At 41.8% G+C, this 19,599-nt stretch overlaps 1 protein-coding gene across 1 annotated transcript in view; it reads left to right on the forward strand.

Moving 5' to 3' along the window:
• Nucleotides 1-19,599, forward strand: part of gpr143 (G protein-coupled receptor 143) — a 23,365-nt gene extending 3,766 nt beyond the window's left edge. The window contains exons 3-10 of the mRNA XM_081369596.1: nt 2,813-2,922; nt 3,841-3,935; nt 4,019-4,111; nt 5,181-5,290; nt 6,532-6,640; nt 8,406-8,523; nt 14,690-14,939; nt 19,201-19,599. Of these exons, the coding sequence (XP_081225722.1) occupies nt 2,813-2,922; nt 3,841-3,935; nt 4,019-4,111; nt 5,181-5,290; nt 6,532-6,640; nt 8,406-8,523; nt 14,690-14,939; nt 19,201-19,301 (986 nt within the window). The 3' untranslated portion in view covers nt 19,302-19,599. The remainder of the gene's footprint in view (nt 1-2,812; nt 2,923-3,840; nt 3,936-4,018; nt 4,112-5,180; nt 5,291-6,531; nt 6,641-8,405; nt 8,524-14,689; nt 14,940-19,200) is intronic.

Raw genomic sequence — 19,599 nt, forward strand, 5'->3', positions numbered from 1 at the left:
CCTCTCCTTAATACAGTGCAGCCGCCCTGTCCCATGTGCAGAAAAACACCCCCAAAGCATGATGCTACCACCCCCATGCTTCACAGTAGGGATGGTGTTCTTGGGATGGTACTCATCATTCTTCTTCCTCCAAACACGTTTAGTGGAATTATGACCAAAAAGTTCTATTTTGGTCTCATCTGACCACATGACTTTCTCCCATGACTCCTCTGGATCATCCAAATGGTCATTGGCAAACTTAAGATGGGCCTTGACATGTGCTGGTTTAAGCAGGGGAAACTTCCGTGCCATGCATGATTTCAAACCATGACGCCTTAGTGTATTACCAACAGTAACCTTGGAAACGGTGGTCCCAGCTCTTTTCAGGTCATTGACCAGCTCCTCCCGTGTAGTTCTGGGCTGATTTCTCACCTTTCTTAGGATCATTGAGACCCCACGAGGTGAGATCTTGCATGGAGCCCCAGTCCGAGGGAGATTGACAGTCATGTTTAGCTTCTTCCATTTTCTAATGATTGCTCCAACAGTGGACCTTTTTTCACCAAGCTGCTTGGCAATTTCCCCGTAGCCCTTTCCAGCCTTGTGGAGGTGTACAATTTTGTCTCTAGTGTCTTTGGACAGCTCTTTGGTCTTGGCCATGTTTGTAGTTGGCTTCTTACTGATTGTATGGGGTGGACAGGTGTCTTTATGCAGCTAACGACCTCAAACAGGTGCATCTAATTTAGGATAATAAATGGAGTGGAGGTGGACATTTTAAAGGCAGACTAACAGGTCTTTGAGGGTCAGAATTCTAGCTGATAGACAGGTGTTCAAATACTTATTTGCAGCTGTATCATACAAATAAATAGTTAAAAAATCATACATTGTGATTTCTGGATTTTTTTTTTAGATTATGTCTCTCACAGTGGACATGCACCTACGATGACAATTTCAGACCCCTCCATGATTTCCAAGTGGGAGAACTTGCAAAATAGCAGGGTGTTCAAATACTTATTTTCCTCACTGTATATCACTTAACAGCTCCACTAAGGTGTCGGCCATCTTGAAAAATGGCCGCCATCTTGAAATTTCAAGTGGCTGTGGGTGGTTTATTGTCTAGTGACTAGGGGTGTAAGAAAAAATCGATACACTTGAGGATCGCGATATTTTATTTTGCAATACTGTATCGATTTTCAAAAACGCAATATCGATTTTTTTATTTATTTTTTTTACGTCCAAAAATATTCATGGTAAGACCGTAAGACAGTGGTTCACGTTTATGTTGTTTAAATCCCTACTACTAGATAGCTATGTTGAGACGCACCACTAGTGTCCTCGCCAGGCTCGCCTATAACGGTGCGTGTCCACTGGACATTTTAGGATTGACAGCGGACCGGAGAAAGCGTTGAGAGCGACCGAGAGCGTCAAAAAGTTAGACAGTTCCTTTATACAAATATCAAGCGAAAAATGCAGTCGGCAGCCAATTGCTGTGAGGATCGGGATGTGACGTCTGTCTTGAGAGTTTAAACATATGCAAATTGTGCCGGAGTTTTTGCTGGATTTAGTGCGTAAATCATTTTGTTTACAAATTAGACATTGCGTTATATACATGTTAAATATTTCATTTTGGATGTGTTTATTGTGATTATATTGGCTGGCTTTATAAAAGTTTATACAATTGATAGGATATCTTTGCTTGGTGCATTTGGAAACAAAGCTTGTCTATTTCTAAATGTAATCGCGTGCATCGTTCATAGAGCAACGCGAATAGAGCGTCTGGCGCGAGTGATTTCAATGTTAAGTCAATGCAAAGACGCGTTTACGCGCGTCTGGAGGTCCTGCGGCACGAGGCGTTTAGCGCGGCGCGGTTCGCCTCATTCGCGCGTCCAGTTCTTTTGAAATCTTTTATCACATAAAACTTGATTTTAATATATGGCCGGAGGTGTCGTTTCCAGACATATTTTGTTATCTGGTTGAATCTCCAGGTAAGACATCGCGGTAGCGGTAACATTAGCCTATAACTCAATCAACTTTCGTATATGTTGCATACTATAACTCCATAACATTAATTGTACGTATGCTTCACTCCAAACTATTAAAGGAACCGTATGTAAGAAATGTATTTCAATTTATCATAAAATGGCCCTGATATGTCACTAGACATTAAGAAATCATGTTCATTTCAAATACTTATATCACTGACAACAGAAGTCCGGCCAGGATATTGATACAGGTAAAACCCACAGACTCTTGTTCATTGGTTCTCAGTGACTCCGTTTACAGAGATCATGTGTTTGGAAACAGTTGTGACGTAATGAAGTCTCGTTTCCTGAAGTCACGTGACTCTGGCAGTTTGAGACACGCTCCGAACCACTGATTCAGAACAAGAGACTCGTAAAGGTTTCGAAGCTTCATGAAGCAGTGTTTAGAAACTGCCATCGCTAGTTAAAACGGGAGATTCTCCGTAGGCTGGAGATTTAGCGGCTCCATGTCAACCTTACTTGTGCCACACACACACACACACACGTCAAAGCAGCCGGAGCAACTGTAGGCTACTCTATATACTGATATGAGCGAGTGACATATTTTCCTGAGGAAACCATCCCATCAGGTCCAAAATATAAACGCTTATAACAGGCTTACCATAGTGAATCAGGGTACGATCAATCAAAGCGGAAGGACTGATGATGTTTTGACTCATTATTTAAATTTCGAACAAAAAAAGTTACATAGTGTACCTTTAAATAACAGATTCTACAAACAGTATTGTCATGTTTTACGGTACTCTACTGTAAATCCTCATCAAAGATGGAGTGATGTGATGCATTTTGTGTAGGAATCATCGTGCGCTCGTCGATCTGGCTCGGCCTTCCCGATCTCGTGGACAGAATCTCCGGTGGGAACGGCACTGACGTCTGGCCCGAGGTGTTCTGCGTCGGCAGTGCGGTAAGAGGAGCAGGACCGGTACCGCTGACGTCTCATCATGGGTACCTTAAATATCACTGAGAGGGGTTAAATCTGCAGTTATTTGTACTTGCATAAACATACAGTTGCAGAAAATGGAAGATTAATCATATTATAAGTAACCTCTCATATCATTTTTAACAATAAGACAAACAACAACAAAAAAATCAACCCCAAAATAACAGTAACATACAAAAAAAAAAAAATATATATATATATATATATATATATATTCTTCCAAAAAAAAAAATAAACAATCAAACAAGTGTAAACAGGGTCAGAAAAATAAATGTAATTCAAAAGGACAAAAAAAAAATAAAAATACATATATAAATACTAAAATATAAATAAAAGAATAATAACTAAATAGTGAGTTTATACTTATAACACTAATAAATATCTGCCAGTGGGGTCAGAAAAATAAATGTAATTCTACAGGAAAACAAGATTAAAATAAATATATAAAAAAAAATATATATAAACAAGCAATAATAACTAAATAGTAAGTTTGTATTTAAAACAAGAAAAAAAATATCTGCCAATGGTGTCAAAAGGGAAAACAAGATAAAAATAAATAAATACTAACAAAACTGAAAAGAATAATAACTAAATTGTTCAAGTAAAGTAAACTTTATTATAGGCACATTAATAATCTAAACATTATGCATTTACTCTCACAAATAAGTATTATAATTAACAAATTAAAGCCTTAAAATTAATTAATACAAAACACTAATTTTGCTAGTTTATTTAAAATCATATCCTTTCTACCTCATCAAACTCACATTTGTTTTCTATCAAATATGCTTTAAATATGCATGTAAAAAAAAAATTAAAATCCTTATTATCTTTGCAAATTTAATAATGTAAAGGATGGATGTTGTTTGTTTTGATCTCCAGATGTGGATCCAGCTGTTCTTCAGCGCCTCCTTCTGGTGGACGTTCTGTTACGCGGTGGATGTTTTCTTAGTGGTCAAGAGGTCGGCTGGCATTAGGTGTGTCCCATCATGCATCTTGTTCGTGTAAACGCTGGAGCAGATGTTAGTTTGATTTCCTGACGCGCGTGTCTCTGTCGTAGCACCATCGTCCTGTATCACATGATCACGTGGGGTCTGACGCTCCTGCTGTGTGTCGAGGGCGTGGCGATGCTTTACTACCCCTCCATCTCCAGGTGACCAAAACACACACTTAAAGGTGCAGTGTGTACATTTTACACGCTTAAAGGAGTAGTTCACTTCAGAATTAACATTTCCTGATAATTTACTCACCGTCATCCAAGATGTTCATGTCTTTCTTTCTTCAGTGGAAAAGAAATGAAGGTTTTTGAGGAAAACACTCCAGGATGTTCCTCCATATAGTGTCTTCAATGGGGTCCGACGGGTCGAAGGTCCAGATGTGAGTTTCAGTGCAGCTTCAAAGTCTCGACTCGATCCAGCCGAGGAATAAGAGTCTCATCTAGACAAACCAGCGGACATTTTAGAACAAATTACACATTTATTTACTTTTAACCACAAATGCTGGTCTTGCACTCGCTGTGATGCGACACACATTACGTAATCAGGGTGAAAGGTCAAGTGTGACATAGGCGTAAGAACAGATCTAGTGTTTAAAAAGCGAACGTGCAAAGACTAAGACAAACAGCATTTACAATAAATAAATAAATAAAAGGTAAAACAACATTGTCGGACGATTTCGAAGTTGGAGGAGAAACTGAGACCTTTCTGAACCGGAACACGCTTGACCTTTCAACCTGATCACGTAATGTGAGTCGCATCACAGCGAGTGAAAGACCAGCATTAGTGGTTAAAAGTATATAAATGTTTAATTTGTTATAAAATGTCCGCTGGTTTGTCCAGATAAGACTCTTATTCCTCGGCTGGATCGTGTCGAGACTTTGAAGCTGCACTGAAACTCACATCTGGACCTTCGACCCGTTGGACCCCATTGAAGACACTATATGGAGGAACATCCTGGAGTGTTTTCCTCAAAAACCTTCATTTCTTTTCCACTGAAGAAAGAAAGACATGAACATCTTGGATGACGGAGAGTAAATTTTCAGGATTTGTTAATTCTGAAGTGAACTACTCCTTTAATAATAGCAAGACTAAAGTCATGGGTTGGATTCTGCATGAACTGATAACATGTATCATTGAATGCAATGAATTCTGGGAAATGCATGACTGTGATGTGAGCCGCTTCTGCACTGTGGATCTGAACTGAGCGTGTGTTTGTCATGTGAGCTGTGAGAATGGCCTTCAGCACGCCGTCCCGCACTACGTCACCACATACGCCCCGATGCTCCTGGTGCTCGCCGTCAATCCAGTGCTGTTCGCTCGGACCGTCTCCGCCGGTGAGTGCCAATCTGCTCAAGCCCTCTAAAGGAGTAGTTCACCTTATTAGCCCATGATTTACTCTCCCTGAACTCATCCTAGGTGTATATGACATTCTCCTTTCAGACGAATACAGTCAGAGTTATATTAATAAATGTCCTGGCTCTTCCCAGCTTTATAATGGGAGTGAATGGCCATAAAAAGTGCATCTATACATGATAAAAGTGCAGCAATCCATCATAAACGAACTTCACGCGGATCCTGTGGGTTAATAAAGGCCCTCAGAAGCAAAACCATGAGTTTGTTTAAGAAAAATATTCATATTTAAAACTTTATAAAGTAAAATAACTTGCTTCTGGCTAAACGAACATACGGATTCCACTTAAGTCTAAAGCGCAACTTCTGCGTGTAATGTGAAAACCAGGCTATTATAGGATGAGTTAAACAAGGTAATGAGACACAGGTGGATGCAATCAGGGATGATGAGTCCAGGCAGAGAGTTATAGGAAAATGTAGTTTCATTAGGGAATGACAATACTGCTGATGGGAACTCTCACTGGTAATCGTGACCCCACTGAAGTCACTATACGGAGAAAAATCCTGGAATATTTTCCTCAAAAACCTTAATTTCTTTTCGACTGAAGAAAGAAAGACGAACATCTTGGATGACGTGGGGGAGAGTAAATTATCAGGAAATTTTCATTCTGAAGTGAACTAATGCTTAGATTAGTTAGAAACTAAGATTAATTAATGATGTAGAAGTATTGCTCATTGTTAGGTCATGTTATGTTAATTCATGACTAGTGATGCACCGATATGAAAATGTTGGCCGTTACCGATAACCGATAATTCTTTATATTTGAAAGCCGATAACCGATATATAGGCCGATAAATCTAAATCCACATTTTTATATAATTTTTGAGAGCCTGATTACAAAAACACAAGTCTCATCATTAAAAGCCACGTCCCAAACACATTATGATGTTCTCATTATAATGTTATGTAGCCGATATGACAGACTTGCGCTGAACTGTATTTTCCCTTTTGAAGTGATTCCAATCATATTTCAAGCAACTCAAACCCCATCATGATGAAGAGTGCGCATCTGAAGAGTCTCAGCTGAAGGAAATAATACATTATTTATTATATCGGGCCGTAAATGATAAGATTAAAAATGAACATATATCGGCCGATACCGATATGGTGGATGATATATCGCTACTCATGACTTTATAGAGAGGAACTCGTGTTTTCTTGCAGTGACGTCGCTGCTCAAGGGCCAGCAGGGAATCTACACCGAGAACGAGAGACGCCTAGGATCGGAGATCAAGATACGGTTCTTTAAGATCATGCTGGTGTTTGTCATCTGGTAAGATTCATATTCATATTCCTCCTCTTTGAACATCTTAATCACACACTGCAAAACATGATGTTCTTCCTCACTGTTTCTGTCTCGTTTAAACATACTTAAAGAATATAAAATCACTTGCACAGTGTGATTGAAATTCCAATTTTAAATAGTGGCCGTCCCTGTTCACTTGTCGCCTGTCAATGACGTAATATCCGCGTTATCCCTGGTTTCCGCTCGTACTGTCGTAGTAACCATGGCGACAGACGTGGACGACTGCGTTACGTCTAGCGGCGCGCTCACGCTGTTGTTGTTTCGTTCAAACATTATGGATCATGGCAAGCAGACTTTGGGACAAAAGTAGAACTAAAATAAGGATCAGTATCAGCGTGGCGTTTTCGAGATGCCGAGAGCTAGCGTCCGCGGCTAACTTCGACTCGACAAAGACGCGCAAATGTACATAAAACTAATCAATGTTATACAGCTCAACATGATGAAATGTTAGAATATGATCAGTGTGTTATGCTAATGTTGATCTAGCTCTCTGCGTTCCCTCACAAGATTCATTCGTCTGATAAACTGCCCAGTGTGAGTATTATTCAGCACTTGTGTGTATGTTAGTTCGGTAGAATGAAATGTCCTCATTCCTTTATATCCGCGGGACTCGCGTGTGGCGCTGAGATCTGTCTCTCATTAGCACTCACCCTGCTTCATCACAGTCATGTTAAACACATCAGTGTATTCACTCATCCATAAACATTATTAGATCCTTCGGCATGACGACAAGTTTCATAATTCCACTTATGCGTCATCAATATACGCCTTTGTTATTGTAAGAGGTTAGCGACCCCTAGTGGCAGAAAAATTACATATTGTAGCTTTAAATCAAGATACATTTACTGGAGAAACAAAATGACTGAAGATATTAAGTTAAAAAAAAAACTCACAAAATTTTTTACAAAACTTTCATGGCCTCAACAATATTTTATGAATATATGAATATGCAATATACCCAAAGAAAGAGCACAGACACTCTGTTTGTAAATGAACAAACTAGGGTTAGGGTTAAAAAACATTTTATTCAAGTTTCATGCATTCTTTTATTTTCATAAACACTTGAATGTGAGTAAGTTTTATAAAAAAGCAACATTTTGAACAAAAAGCTGAGAAAGGATGATCCAGAGATCCTGTAGTCTTTTAGAAGATGTATAATAGCGCCCCCTACCGTATAACAGTCAAAACACGGATCGAAGGAAAATTCTGTCAGTGGCGGGGAAAGGGTTAAGTCTTATTTACTGAAAAAACATCATCAAAATTAAATGTTTTTGCTGAATGTTTAGATTTTGCTGAATGTTTTGATATTTGTACTGCAAAGCAAGACAGAAATACTGAGGAAGAATTTTGTATTTGCAGTTTATGGAGAGAATAATTATGGGTTTTACTTAAAAACCTTTATTTTAATCACAGTAATTTCCTATTATCACTGTAAAATTGCTTACATCTGCTGTAAAATAAAGTGCAACTGAGCTGCGTTGCTTCTTGGTCTTATTTCTTAATAAACTATCAGTGAGTAATAAAGCTTTTGTTGATCTTTTTAATATTAGTTAGTAAAAATCTAATAGTTCACAGTGCATTAACTATTATTGACAGATCCAACTTTTGATTTTAATAACGTACTAGTAAATGTTAAAATCAAGTTATTAAATGCTATAGAACTATTGTTCATTGTTAGTAAACTAATGTTAAGAATTGAAGCTGATAGTGTGCTGTCTGTGGTCTTCGTCAGCTGGCTGCCCAACATCATCAATGAGAGTTTGCTGTTTTATCTGGAGATGCAGGACGACATTAAAGCCAGCGATCTGAAGGACGTTCGCAACGCTGCGCTCATCACGTGGTTCATCATGGTGAGTACCATATCAGATATCAATCAACTCATGAACTGGAATGGTCTTAGGTATAAGGGACTAAACTAGCTCCTACTGCAGAGTTATTACCAGTGATGTAAGTGTGTGCTGATTGGCTGACACAAAAACAAGCAAAACTATTTTTGAAACGATCCTCCTGGAAATAAAGCAGACGTGAAGCCAAACCCCCTCATGGAAAAAGAACGCAGTCATGTTTACGCTCATCAGGATCAGCTAAACGCTGGATTTACTAAAGTATGTGAAGTTCGCGAAGAGTTTTACACTCCGGTCTGTTATTGTAAAGACATTGACGTTACATTTCAAGACCCTAAACATGACGTGGAACACAACAAACCGTGATTGGTTGCTTTACATGTCATGTGTTATGTTCCTGTTTATCACTGTGACGCTGCTTTGAAACAATCTGTGTAGAAATAAAGCTGACTTGAGCTACAGAAATGTAATTAATCACATGTATGTCTAGAAACAACACATGTTGACCAAAGCATCATTTCTAAAACATGGATGATAACATAAAAAATCCATTAAAAAATAAAAAAAAGTCCTAATAAACTACAAAAAAATTATGATTTTTTTGAAAACAATTGAAACATTGTTTACAGTGATTGTTTCCAAGCTGCACCGATATCTAAACATTCTCAATTCAGAAGTATTTGAAGTCTTCTGTGTGGAATTTATTACAGTATAGCTGATACTTACACAAACTGCATATAACCTGAACCCGTCTACGGAGAGCCTGGCCACTCCCTATTAAGTCCTATTGTACCGAATTGTGGTTGTAGTTCCACCAGAGCTCCACTGGGGGCGATCGCCTATGAGTGCAGAATGAATGGGAGTCTTTGGGGCTAGACGGCTAAATGTGTCTCTTTCACCCGATTGCCGTTGAGAAATCTCAGATTTGATTGTAGGTTTTGCAAGTTCAACATGGGTTATAGGTCGAAAGCTGAATGAACGAGTACTTATGTCCTTTTGATTTCTTACAGGTTGAGTTGTTGTTGCCCATAACACGCTAGCATTCTGCTAATGAACGCTGATTGGTCAGTGAAGGACTGATTACGACCGGAGATACCGCTTGATGGCATCGTGTGGGTGTGTGTGTATTTTCGGCGTGGTCTTTTAAAACAACAAAACTAAACTCTTCTAGCACGTGTATTTCCCTGTGTCAGCTGTGTTGTGTGTTTGCCTGTGTCAGCTGTGTTGTGTGTTTGCCTGTGTCAGCTGTGTTGTGTGTTTGCCTGTGTCAGCTGTGTTGTGTGTTTGCCTGTGTCAGCTGTGTTGTGTGTTTGCCTGTGTCAGCTGTGTTGTGTGTTTGCCTGTGTTAGCTGTGTTGTGTGTTTGCCTGTGTCAGCTGTGTTGTGTGTTTGCCTGTGTCAGCTGTGTTGTGTGTTTGCCTGTGTTGTGTGTTTGCCTGTGTCAGCTGTGTTGTGTGTTTGCCTGTGTCAGCTGTGTTGTGTGTTTGCCTGTGTCAGCTGTGTTGTGTGTTTGCCTGTGTCAGCTGTGTTGTGTGTTTACCTGTGTCAGCTGTGTTGTGTGTTTGCCTGTGTCAGCTGTGTTGTGTGTTTGCCTGTGTCAGCGGTGTTGTGTGTTTGCCTGTGTCAGCTGTGTTGTGTGTTTGCCTGTGTTAGCTGTGTTGTGTGTTTACCTGTGTCAGCTGTGTTGTGTGTTTGCCTGTGTTGTGTGTTTGCCTGTGTCAGCTGTGTTGTGTGTTTGCCTGTGTCAGCTGTGTTGTGTGTTTGCCTGTGTCAGCTGTGTTGTGTGTTTACCTGTGTCAGCTGTGTTGTGTGTTTGCCTGTGTTGTGTGTTTGCCTGTGTCAGCTGTGTTGTGTGTTTGCCTGTGTTGTGTGTTTGCCTGTGTCAGCTGTGTTGTGTGTTTGCCTGTGTCAGCTGTGTTGTGTGTTTACCTGTGTCAGCTGTGTTGTGTGTTTGCCTGTGTCAGCTGTGTTGTGTGTTTGCCTGTGTCAGCTGTGTTGTGTGTTTGCCTGTGTCAGCTGTGTTGTGTGTTTGCCTGTGTCAGCTGTGTTGTGTGTTTACCTGTGTCAGCTGTGTTGTGTGTTTGCCTGTGTCAGCTGTGTTGTGTGTTTGCCTGTGTCAGCTGTGTTGTGTGTTTACCTGTGTCAGCTGTGTTGTGTGTTTGCCTGTGTCAGCTGTGTTGTGTGTTTGCCTGTGTCAGCGGTGTTGTGTGTTTGCCTGTGTCAGCTGTGTTGTGTGTTTGCCTGTGTCAGCTGTGTTGTGTGTTTGCCTGTGTTAGCTGTGTTGTGTGTTTACCTGTGTCAGCTGTGTTGTGTGTTTTCCTGTGTTGTGTGTTTGCCTGTGTCAGCTGTGTTGTGTGTTTGCCTGTGTCAGCTGTGTTGTGTGTTTGCCTGTGTCGGCTGTGTTGTGTGTTTGCCTGTGTCAGCTGTGTTGTGTGTTTACCTGTGTCGGCTGTGTTGTGTGTTTGCCTGTGTCGGCTGTGTTGTGTGTTTGCCTGTGTCGGCGGTGTTGTGTGTTTGCCTGTGTCGGCTGTGTGTTTGCCTGTGTCGGCTGTGTTGTGTGTTTACCTGTGTCGGCTGTGTTGTGTGTTTACCTGTGTCGGCTGTGTTGTGTGTTTGCCTGTGTCGGCTGTGTTGTGTGTTTACCTGTGTCGGCGTGTTTACCTGTGTCGGCGGTGTTGTGTGTTTGCCTGTGTCGGCTGTGTTGTGTGTTTACCTGTGTCGGCGGTGTTGTGTGTTTGCCTGTGTCGGCTGTGTTGTGTGTTTGCCTGTGTCGGCTGTGTTGTGTGTTTACCTGTGTCGGCTGTGTTGTGTGTTTACCTGTGTCGGCTGTGTTGTGTGTTTGCCTGTGTCGGCTGTGTTGTGTGTTTACCTGTGTCGGCGTGTTTACCTGTGTCGGCGGTGTTGTGTGTTTGCCTGTGTCGGCTGTGTTGTGTGTTTACCTGTGTCAGCTGTGTTGTGTGTTTGCCTGTGTCAGCTGTGTTGTGTGTTTGCCTGTGTCAGCTGTGTTGTGTGTTTGCCTGTGTCGGCTGTGTTGTGTGTTTGCCTGTGTCAGCTGTGTTGTGTGTTTACCTGTGTCGGCTGTGTTGTGTGTTTGCCTGTGTCGGCTGTGTTGTGTGTTTGCCTGTGTCAGCTGAGTTGTGTGTTTGCCTGTGTCAGCTGTGTTGTGTGTTTGCCTGTGTCAGCTGTGTTGTGTGTTTACCTGTGTCAGCGGTGTTGTGTGTTTGCCTGTGTCAGCTGAGTTGTGTGTTTGCCTGTGTCAGCTGTGTTGTGTGTTTGCCTGTGTCAGCTGTGTTGTGTGTTTACCTGTGTCAGCTGTGTTGTGTGTTTACCTGTGTCAGCGGTGTTGTGTGTTTCCCTGTCAGCGGTGTTGTGTGTTTCCCTGTGTCAGCGGTGTTGTGTGTTTCCCTGTGTCAGCTGAGTTGTGTGTTTGCCTGTGTCAGCTGTGTTGTGTGTTTGCCTGTGTCAGCTGTGTTGTGTGTTTGCCTGTGTCAGCTGTGTTGTGTGTTTGCCTGTGTCAGCTGTGTTGTGTGTTTGCCTGTGTCAGCTGTGTTGTGTGTTTGCCTGTGTCAGCTGTGTTGTGTGTTTCCCTGTGTCAGCTGTGTTGTGTGTTTGCCTGTGTCAGCTGTGTTGTGTGTTTGCCTGTGTCAGCTGTGTTGTGTGTTTGCCTGTGTCAGCTGTGTTGTGTGTTTCCCTGTGTCAGCTGTGTTGTGTGTTTGCCTGTGTCGGCTGTGTTGTGTGTTTGCCTGTGTCGGCTGTGTTGTGTGTTTGCCTGTGTCGGCTGTGTTGTGTGTTTGCCTGTGTCGGCTGTGTTGTGTGTTTCCCTGTGTCGGCTGTGTTGTGTGTTTGCCTGTGTCGGCTGTGTTGTGTGTTTGCCTGTGTCGGCTGTGTTGTGTGTTTGCCTGTGTCGGCTGTGTTGTGTGTTTGCCTGTGTCGGCGGTGTTGTGTGTTTGCCTGTGTCGGCGGTGTTGTGTGTTTGCCTGTGTCGGCTGTGTTGTGTGTTTGCCTGTGTCGGCTGTGTTGTGTGTTTGCCTGTGTCGGCTGTGTTGTGTGTTTGCCTGTGTCGGCTGTGTTGTGTGTTTGCCTGTGTCGGCGGTGTTGTGTGTTTGCCTGTGTCAGCTGTGTTGTGTGTTTGCCTGTGTCAGCTGTGTTGTGTGTTTACCTGTGTCAGCGGTGTTGTGTGTTTACCTGTGTCAGCGGTGTTGTGTGTTTGCCTGTGTCAGCTGAGTTGTGTGTTTGCCTGTGTCAGCTGTGTTGTGTGTTTGCCTGTGTCAGCTGTGTTGTGTGTTTACCTGTGTCAGCGGTGTTGTGTGTTTCCCTGTGTCAGCGGTGTTGTGTGTTTCCCTGTGTCAGCGGTGTTGTGTGTTTCCCTGTGTCAGCTGAGTTGTGTGTTTGCCTGTGTCAGCTGTGTTGTGTGTTTGCCTGTGTCAGCTGTGTTGTTTGTTTACCTGTGTCAGCGGTGTTGTGTGTTTGCCTGTGTCAGCTGTGTTGTGTGTTTACCTGTGTCAGCTGTGTTGTGTGTTTGCCTGTGTCAGCTGTGTTGTGTGTTTGCCTGTGTCAGCTGAGTTGTGTGTTTGCCTGTGTCAGCTGTGTTGTGTGTTTGCCTGTGTCAGCTGTGTTGTGTGTTTACCTGTGTCAGCTGTGTTGTGTGTTTGCCTGTGTCAGCTGTGTTGTGTGTTTGCCTGTGTCAGCTGTGTTGTGTGTTTGCCTGTTTCAGCTGTGTTGTGTGTTTGCCTGTGTCAGCTGTGTTGTGTGTTTGCCTGTGTCAGCTGTGTTGTGTGTTTGCCTGTTTCAGCTGTGTTGTGTGTTTGCCTGTGTCAGCTGTGTTGTGTGTTTGCCTGTTTCAGCTGTGTTGTGTGTTTGCCTGTGTCAGCTGTGTTGTGTGTTTGCCTGTGTCAGCTGTGTTGTGTGTTTGCCTGTGTCAGCTGTGTTGTGCGTTTACCTGTGTCAGCTGTGTTGTGTGTTTGCCTGTGTCAGCAGTGTTGTGTGTTTGCCTGTGTCGGCTGTGTTGTGTGTTTGCCTGTGTCAGCTGTGTTGTGTGTTTACCTGTGTCAGCTGTGTTGTGTGTTTGCCTGTGTCAGCTGTGTTGTGTGTTTGCCTGTTTCAGCTGTGTTGTGTGTTTGCCTGTGTCAGCTGTGTTGTGTGTTTGCCTGTGTCAGCTGTGTTGTGTGTTTGCCTGTTTCAGCTGTGTTGTGTGTTTGCCTGTGTCAGCTGTGTTGTGTGTTTGCCTGTTTCAGCTGTGTTGTGTGTTTGCCTGTGTCAGCTGTGTTGTGTGTTTGCCTGTGTCAGCTGTGTTGTGTGTTTGCCTGTGTCAGCTGTGTTGTGCGTTTACCTGTGTCAGCTGTGTTGTGTGTTTGCCTGTGTCAGCAGTGTTGTGCGTTTACCTGTGTCAGCTGTGTTGTGTGTTTGCCTGTGTCAGCAGTGTTGTGTGTTTGCCTGTGTCGGCTGTGTTGTGTGTTTGCCTGTGTCGGCTGTGTTGTGTGTTTACCTGTGTCAGCTGTGTTGTGTGTTTGCCTGTTTCAGCTGTGTTGTGTGTTTGCCTGTGTCAGCTGTGTTGTCGATGCCTCGAGAGAAAAGAAAGTGCAGAGCTGAAAGCACCAAAGTGACTGAAGGATTGCCGTAAAGCAGTCTCTCTGGTCGTACGATGTGTGACGTCATTGACACTTTAAAAGACATTTTAAAGCAAATAAGTGACTCTAAAAAAATCGAACACCCAGCAATGTGTAATTTCTTTGCATCTCCTTTCGAATACAACGTTCAAATTACTAGACAAAAGATTATATCCTGAGAAAAGTGGATTTTGAGGGGTATAGCGCCATAGATCTCCATTCATCCTGCACTCGTCCTGTGAGCGCCCTCATGTGGAGCCAGAGTGGAACTGCAGCCAGTTCAGAAGCCGGAAGTTCACTGAGAGTGGAAGTTCTCCCCTTATTAGACATTCTCTGATATAAAAAATCCATATCTGTCAATAATGTTTTAGTAAGGTGATATTTAATGCTTAGTTTTATGATCAAAGCTCTGTAGTTTTAAAACATAATGCAAATAAAGCTTCCTCAAAAGACTGATGATCATATTTGATACTTGCATAACATGTTTTCCATGCAACAGCCGCCAATCACCACGAAACATCATACAAGCATCAGGACGAGTCTCTGAGGTGTTCTGTGTGTCCTCAGGGGATCCTGAACCCGATGCAGGGCTTCCTGAACACGCTGGCGTTCCACGGCTGGACGGGTCTGGACCTGGACTTCAGTCGGCAGAGGCGCAGAGAGCTGGCGTGGGATTCGGGCTCCACGTCTGCAGCGTGCGGATACACACCGACGGTGGGGTCGACGCTGATCTACCAGAGCCACGTTCAGGAGATCAAGAAGAGCCTGAGCGCTAACGGACAACAGCCGTCAGACGCCATCAGCGTGCTCTCCGAAGGTAACCGCAGCGCTGACGGGGACGCCAGGAGGAGCACTGAGCCACGAATGAACCAGTTCTGGAAGCCTTTAAGTCCACAAATCACCAACACTCAGAGTTGTCAAAAGTACCGACTTCAGTACCAAGTCGGAACTGAAACTTAAAAAATGTGAGGCTTTGAGCGCTGTTGAGCGGAATGGTAAACACCTCTGATTGGCCGTTGTGTTCAAGAGCTCATCGGATATGTCTGTGATTGGCTATAATGATCAACGCACGGGAGCGTTTGAGAGTGTGTGTGTGTGTGTGTGTGTGTGTGTACGGCCGCGCGTCCACCAAAGCGTGTTTTAGCCAGCTGAAACCGCTAGCCTAGCTGTGGGCGCTTGAGAGACACTTGCTGTGATCAGGAATATCCGCGGAAGTGTTACTAGTATCTCATTTCATAAATAGTTTGTTTCTATATTGTTTCTATATAAAAATGTTGATACAATGTAACGTTTTTAAAGTGGTCATATAATGCCATTTTTGTACAAGCTAATATGATTCTTTAGGGTCTAAATGCATGTGTCTTTAAATATTAATTTAAATATACGCCAGCCGCGTGAAAAAACGCTTTGGTGGACACACGGCCTGAGCGCTCGCTGAAGAGCGGCATTGATGGATATTTACAACATATTTTTTATTCGCTGTAGCCAATCACAGACATATTTGATGAGCGTGCGAGCACAGTGGCCAATCAATCAAAGTCGGGCTTGGTACTTTTGACAACACTAATCCATGGATTTAATGTAGTAACACTAACTGTAACTATGGTATTGTGACAGAATTTTTTTATTGTGATGACCAAAGTTATCAATTATACATATACACACACAGCAGTGTCCAAAAGTTATGTCTGGAAGGGATATTTGTTTTTAATAACCCTGCAAGTTTGATTAAACCATCAAAATATGAAAAAACAAAACAAAATTTTATATATATATATATATATATATATATATATATATATATATATATATACACATACATATATATACACTCACCTAAAGGATTATTAGGAACACCATACTAATACTGTGTTTGACCCCCTTTCGCCTTCAGAACTGCCTTAATTCTACGTGGCATTGATTCAACAAGGTGCTGAAAGCATTCTTTAGAAATGTTGGCCCATATTGATAGGATAGCATCTTGCAGTTGATGGAGATTTGTGGGATGCACATCCAGGGCACGAAGCTCCCGTTCCACCACATCCCAAAGATGCTCTATTGGGTTGAGATCTGGTGACTGTGGGGGCCATTTTAGTACAGTGAACTCATTGTCATGTTCAAGAAACCAATTTGAAATGATTCGAGCTTTGTGACATGGTGCATTATCCTGCTGGAAGTAGCCATCAGAGGATGGGCACATGGTGGTCATAAAGGGATGGACATGGTCAGAAACTATGCTCAGGTAGGCCGTGGCATTTAAACTAGGGCTGCCCCCGACTAAAGATATTCCTAGTCGACTAACACTCCGGCATTTTAGCGATTAGTCGAATAATCGTTCATTTATGATATTAATATAAAAACTTGCATAAATACAAGGAAAGGTATAGTCCAAGTTGAAGTTTAACACTTCCATATGACAGAAAATGCTAAAGCATGATATTAGCGCGTTCAAAATAAAAATTAAGTGCTTAAAACAGAATAGTAAAGCGTTTAAAGTAAACAGCGCTAACGGACATAAAAATCAGTGGCCGGAACGTTAGGCTAATTATAACATAAAAACAGCAATCAGACTGCCTGTGCATTTTAATAATTTATTATCAAAAATACAAACTGTAACAGTTACATGTCAAAAAAAAAAAACAGTTTTGAATAAAATAAAATAAAATTCGTTCTTTAAAATAAATTAAATAAACTTATTAGTAACTTAGGCCTAGTACAAAAGGCAAAAAAGAAAAAAAAAAGAAAACATAAATACTGTAGCAAAACCGCTGTTTGTTATATAACATACAGTGGAAAATTAATATAATTTTTATATTGTTCAAAAGGAAAATTAACAAAAACGATCAATTTAATAAATGCACATGGCACATCGCACAACGCCAAAACTTAGAATAAAAAAGAAGGCGGCAAACAAATCAACAGCCTAAGTATTTGATTAAATTGTTTAGAACAACTATATTTAAGACAAAATGTGGAATAATTTAAAGAACACAAATACAAATCAAAAATATCAGAGCAAAGCCGCAAACTGGCATTAAGACGACGGATGACTCTTGACCTGAAACAACAAATTGCAAACATCAGACTAATTATTCTTACAGAATAAAAAACAACTTCTGCATTATATAAAAACGAATAAATAAAAATAATATGTATTTATTTATTTGTATAGCCTAGGCTACCCGTTATAAAAATAGCCTACCCGTTTTTTTTGTTTGTTTTTTTGTTTTTTTTTAATATAGCGTAACGGATAGCAAACAGAAACACTACAAAAAGGAAATTAAGCATTCTTACCTAAGCTTTCAATTCGATTTTTTTCATATTATGTGAGAGGAACACCAGCTTGTCCACATTGTTGGAAGAAGGGAGCTTCTCGACTTGATCACAATGAAGCCGGCCTTTGAAAAGATGCGCTCTGATGGAGTGGATGCAGTGGAGGCGTTTAGCTGCGTTTGCGCCGTTCACATATCGCGCCTATTTTTTACAGTCTATGCTAAAAACGCGTAGAAAACGCTAGGCGCGCCGCGTTCTCCTTTTTCGAAAGCGCTAGGGCGGTTGCGCTCTGGACTGGAGGCGTCTGTCGTTGCTAAGCAACCATCAGCTGCACTCTCCGTTACAGTTGTCACGTGACCTACGGTGCGCTTGCGGCATTCTGAAAAGTTGAGATGTTTCTATCTCGATGCGACGCGGACGCGCTTGGAAAAAACGAGGGGTCTGTGCAAGTGCGCTTTGGTATACCGCGAGGCACGAGATCTCGTTGATCTCTAGTTGCTTTGATGTCATGTCATACACTGACTGCGCAGCCCCTGATTGCGTAATTTTTTCACGTGATTTTTTTTTTTTTTTTGAGACTAACCGACTAATGAAAATGTATTCGACCAAGCCCTCTTCATATCGACTAACGTTTAGTCGACTATTTGGGGGCAGCCCTAATTTAAACAATGCCCAATGGCACTAAGGGGCCTAAAGTGTGCCAAGAAAACATCCCCCACACCATTACACCACCACCACCAGCCTGCACAGTGGTAACAAGGTATGATGGATCCATGTTCTCATTCTGTTTACGCCAAATTCTGACTCTACCATCTGAATGTCTCAACAGAAATCGAGACTCATCAGACCAGGCAACATTTTTCCAGTCTTCAACTGTCCAATTTTGGTGAGCTCGTGCAAATTGTAGCCTCTTTTTCCTATTTGTAGTGGAGATGAGTGGTACCCGGTGGGGTCTTCTGCTGTTGTAGCCCATCCGCCTCAAGGTTGTGCGTGTTGTGGCTTCACAAATGCTTTGCTGCATACCTCGGTTGTAACGAGTGGTTATTTCAGTCAAAGTTGCTCTTCTATCAGCTTGAATCAGTCGGCCCATTCTCCTCTGACCTCTGGCATCAACAAGGCATTTTCGCCCACAGGACTGCCGCATACTGGATGCTTTTCCCTTTTCACACCATTCTTTGTAAACCCTAGAAATGGCTGTGCGTGAAAATCCCAGTAACTGAGCAGATTGTGAAATACTCAGACCGGCCCGTCTGGCACCAACAACCATGCCACGCTCAAAATTGCTTAAATCAACTTTCTTTCCCATTCTGACATTCAGTTTGGAGTTCAGGAGATTGTCTTGACCAGGACCACACCCCTAAATGCATTGAAGCAACTGCCATGTGATTGGTTGATTAGATAATTGCATTAATGAGAAATTGAACAGGTGTTCCTAATAATCCTTTAGCTGAGTGTGTATATGTATATATATAAAAAGTCAAACTACAGCTACAGGTTTTATTTCACTATGCAAAAAAATGCATAGAAAAACAAATATCCGACAGGAATAAGCAAACAATCAGTTATTAATATTTGGTTGATTATCTTGCATGTGTTCATAATTTATTTGCCTGGACCAAAATTATGTTGCGTTATCACTAATAAAACAATCTACTTAATATTTGAATCTTTAATAATATTTGAATAAAGGGTTAAGACGTCAGTTTGACTGGTCCGTACGTCACTTTTGTACACTGGTGTAAATGTAATAATAAACTCCATCATCAGGGACGGCATTAACGAGTCTTCTCCATCTCATCTCATAGATTCAGAGTCTAGTACAGTAGAAATCCACATCTCCAGTGAACAGCGAGAGTTCGAGGACGTCAAGCCCAGCGGAGCGTCGCTGGAGATCGCCACACGCTGAACGCTTTCATACGCTTCGACTTCTGATCCAACAGAACTGAGTCTTCGAGCATTCCTACAATCAATTCAAGCCAATGATTCTCTGGACAATCACTGAACTTTCTCTAAAACCACACATTATTCAATATGAACGAGACTTTGATTTGAATCTGAGTATCAATGTTTGCACACAGACTTATTTGTAATGAACAAACACACCGTTTTAAGGATTTCACTGTAAAAATACAGTATTAATTTCCCAGCACACTTGTTGCTTATGTTTTACTCATTTTATATTTCATTAAATTATACTGTCATTA

This window comes from Scardinius erythrophthalmus, assembly GCF_964197995.2.
Source record: "Scardinius erythrophthalmus genome assembly, chromosome: 6".
Lineage (NCBI taxonomy): Eukaryota > Metazoa > Chordata > Actinopteri > Cypriniformes > Leuciscidae > Scardinius > Scardinius erythrophthalmus.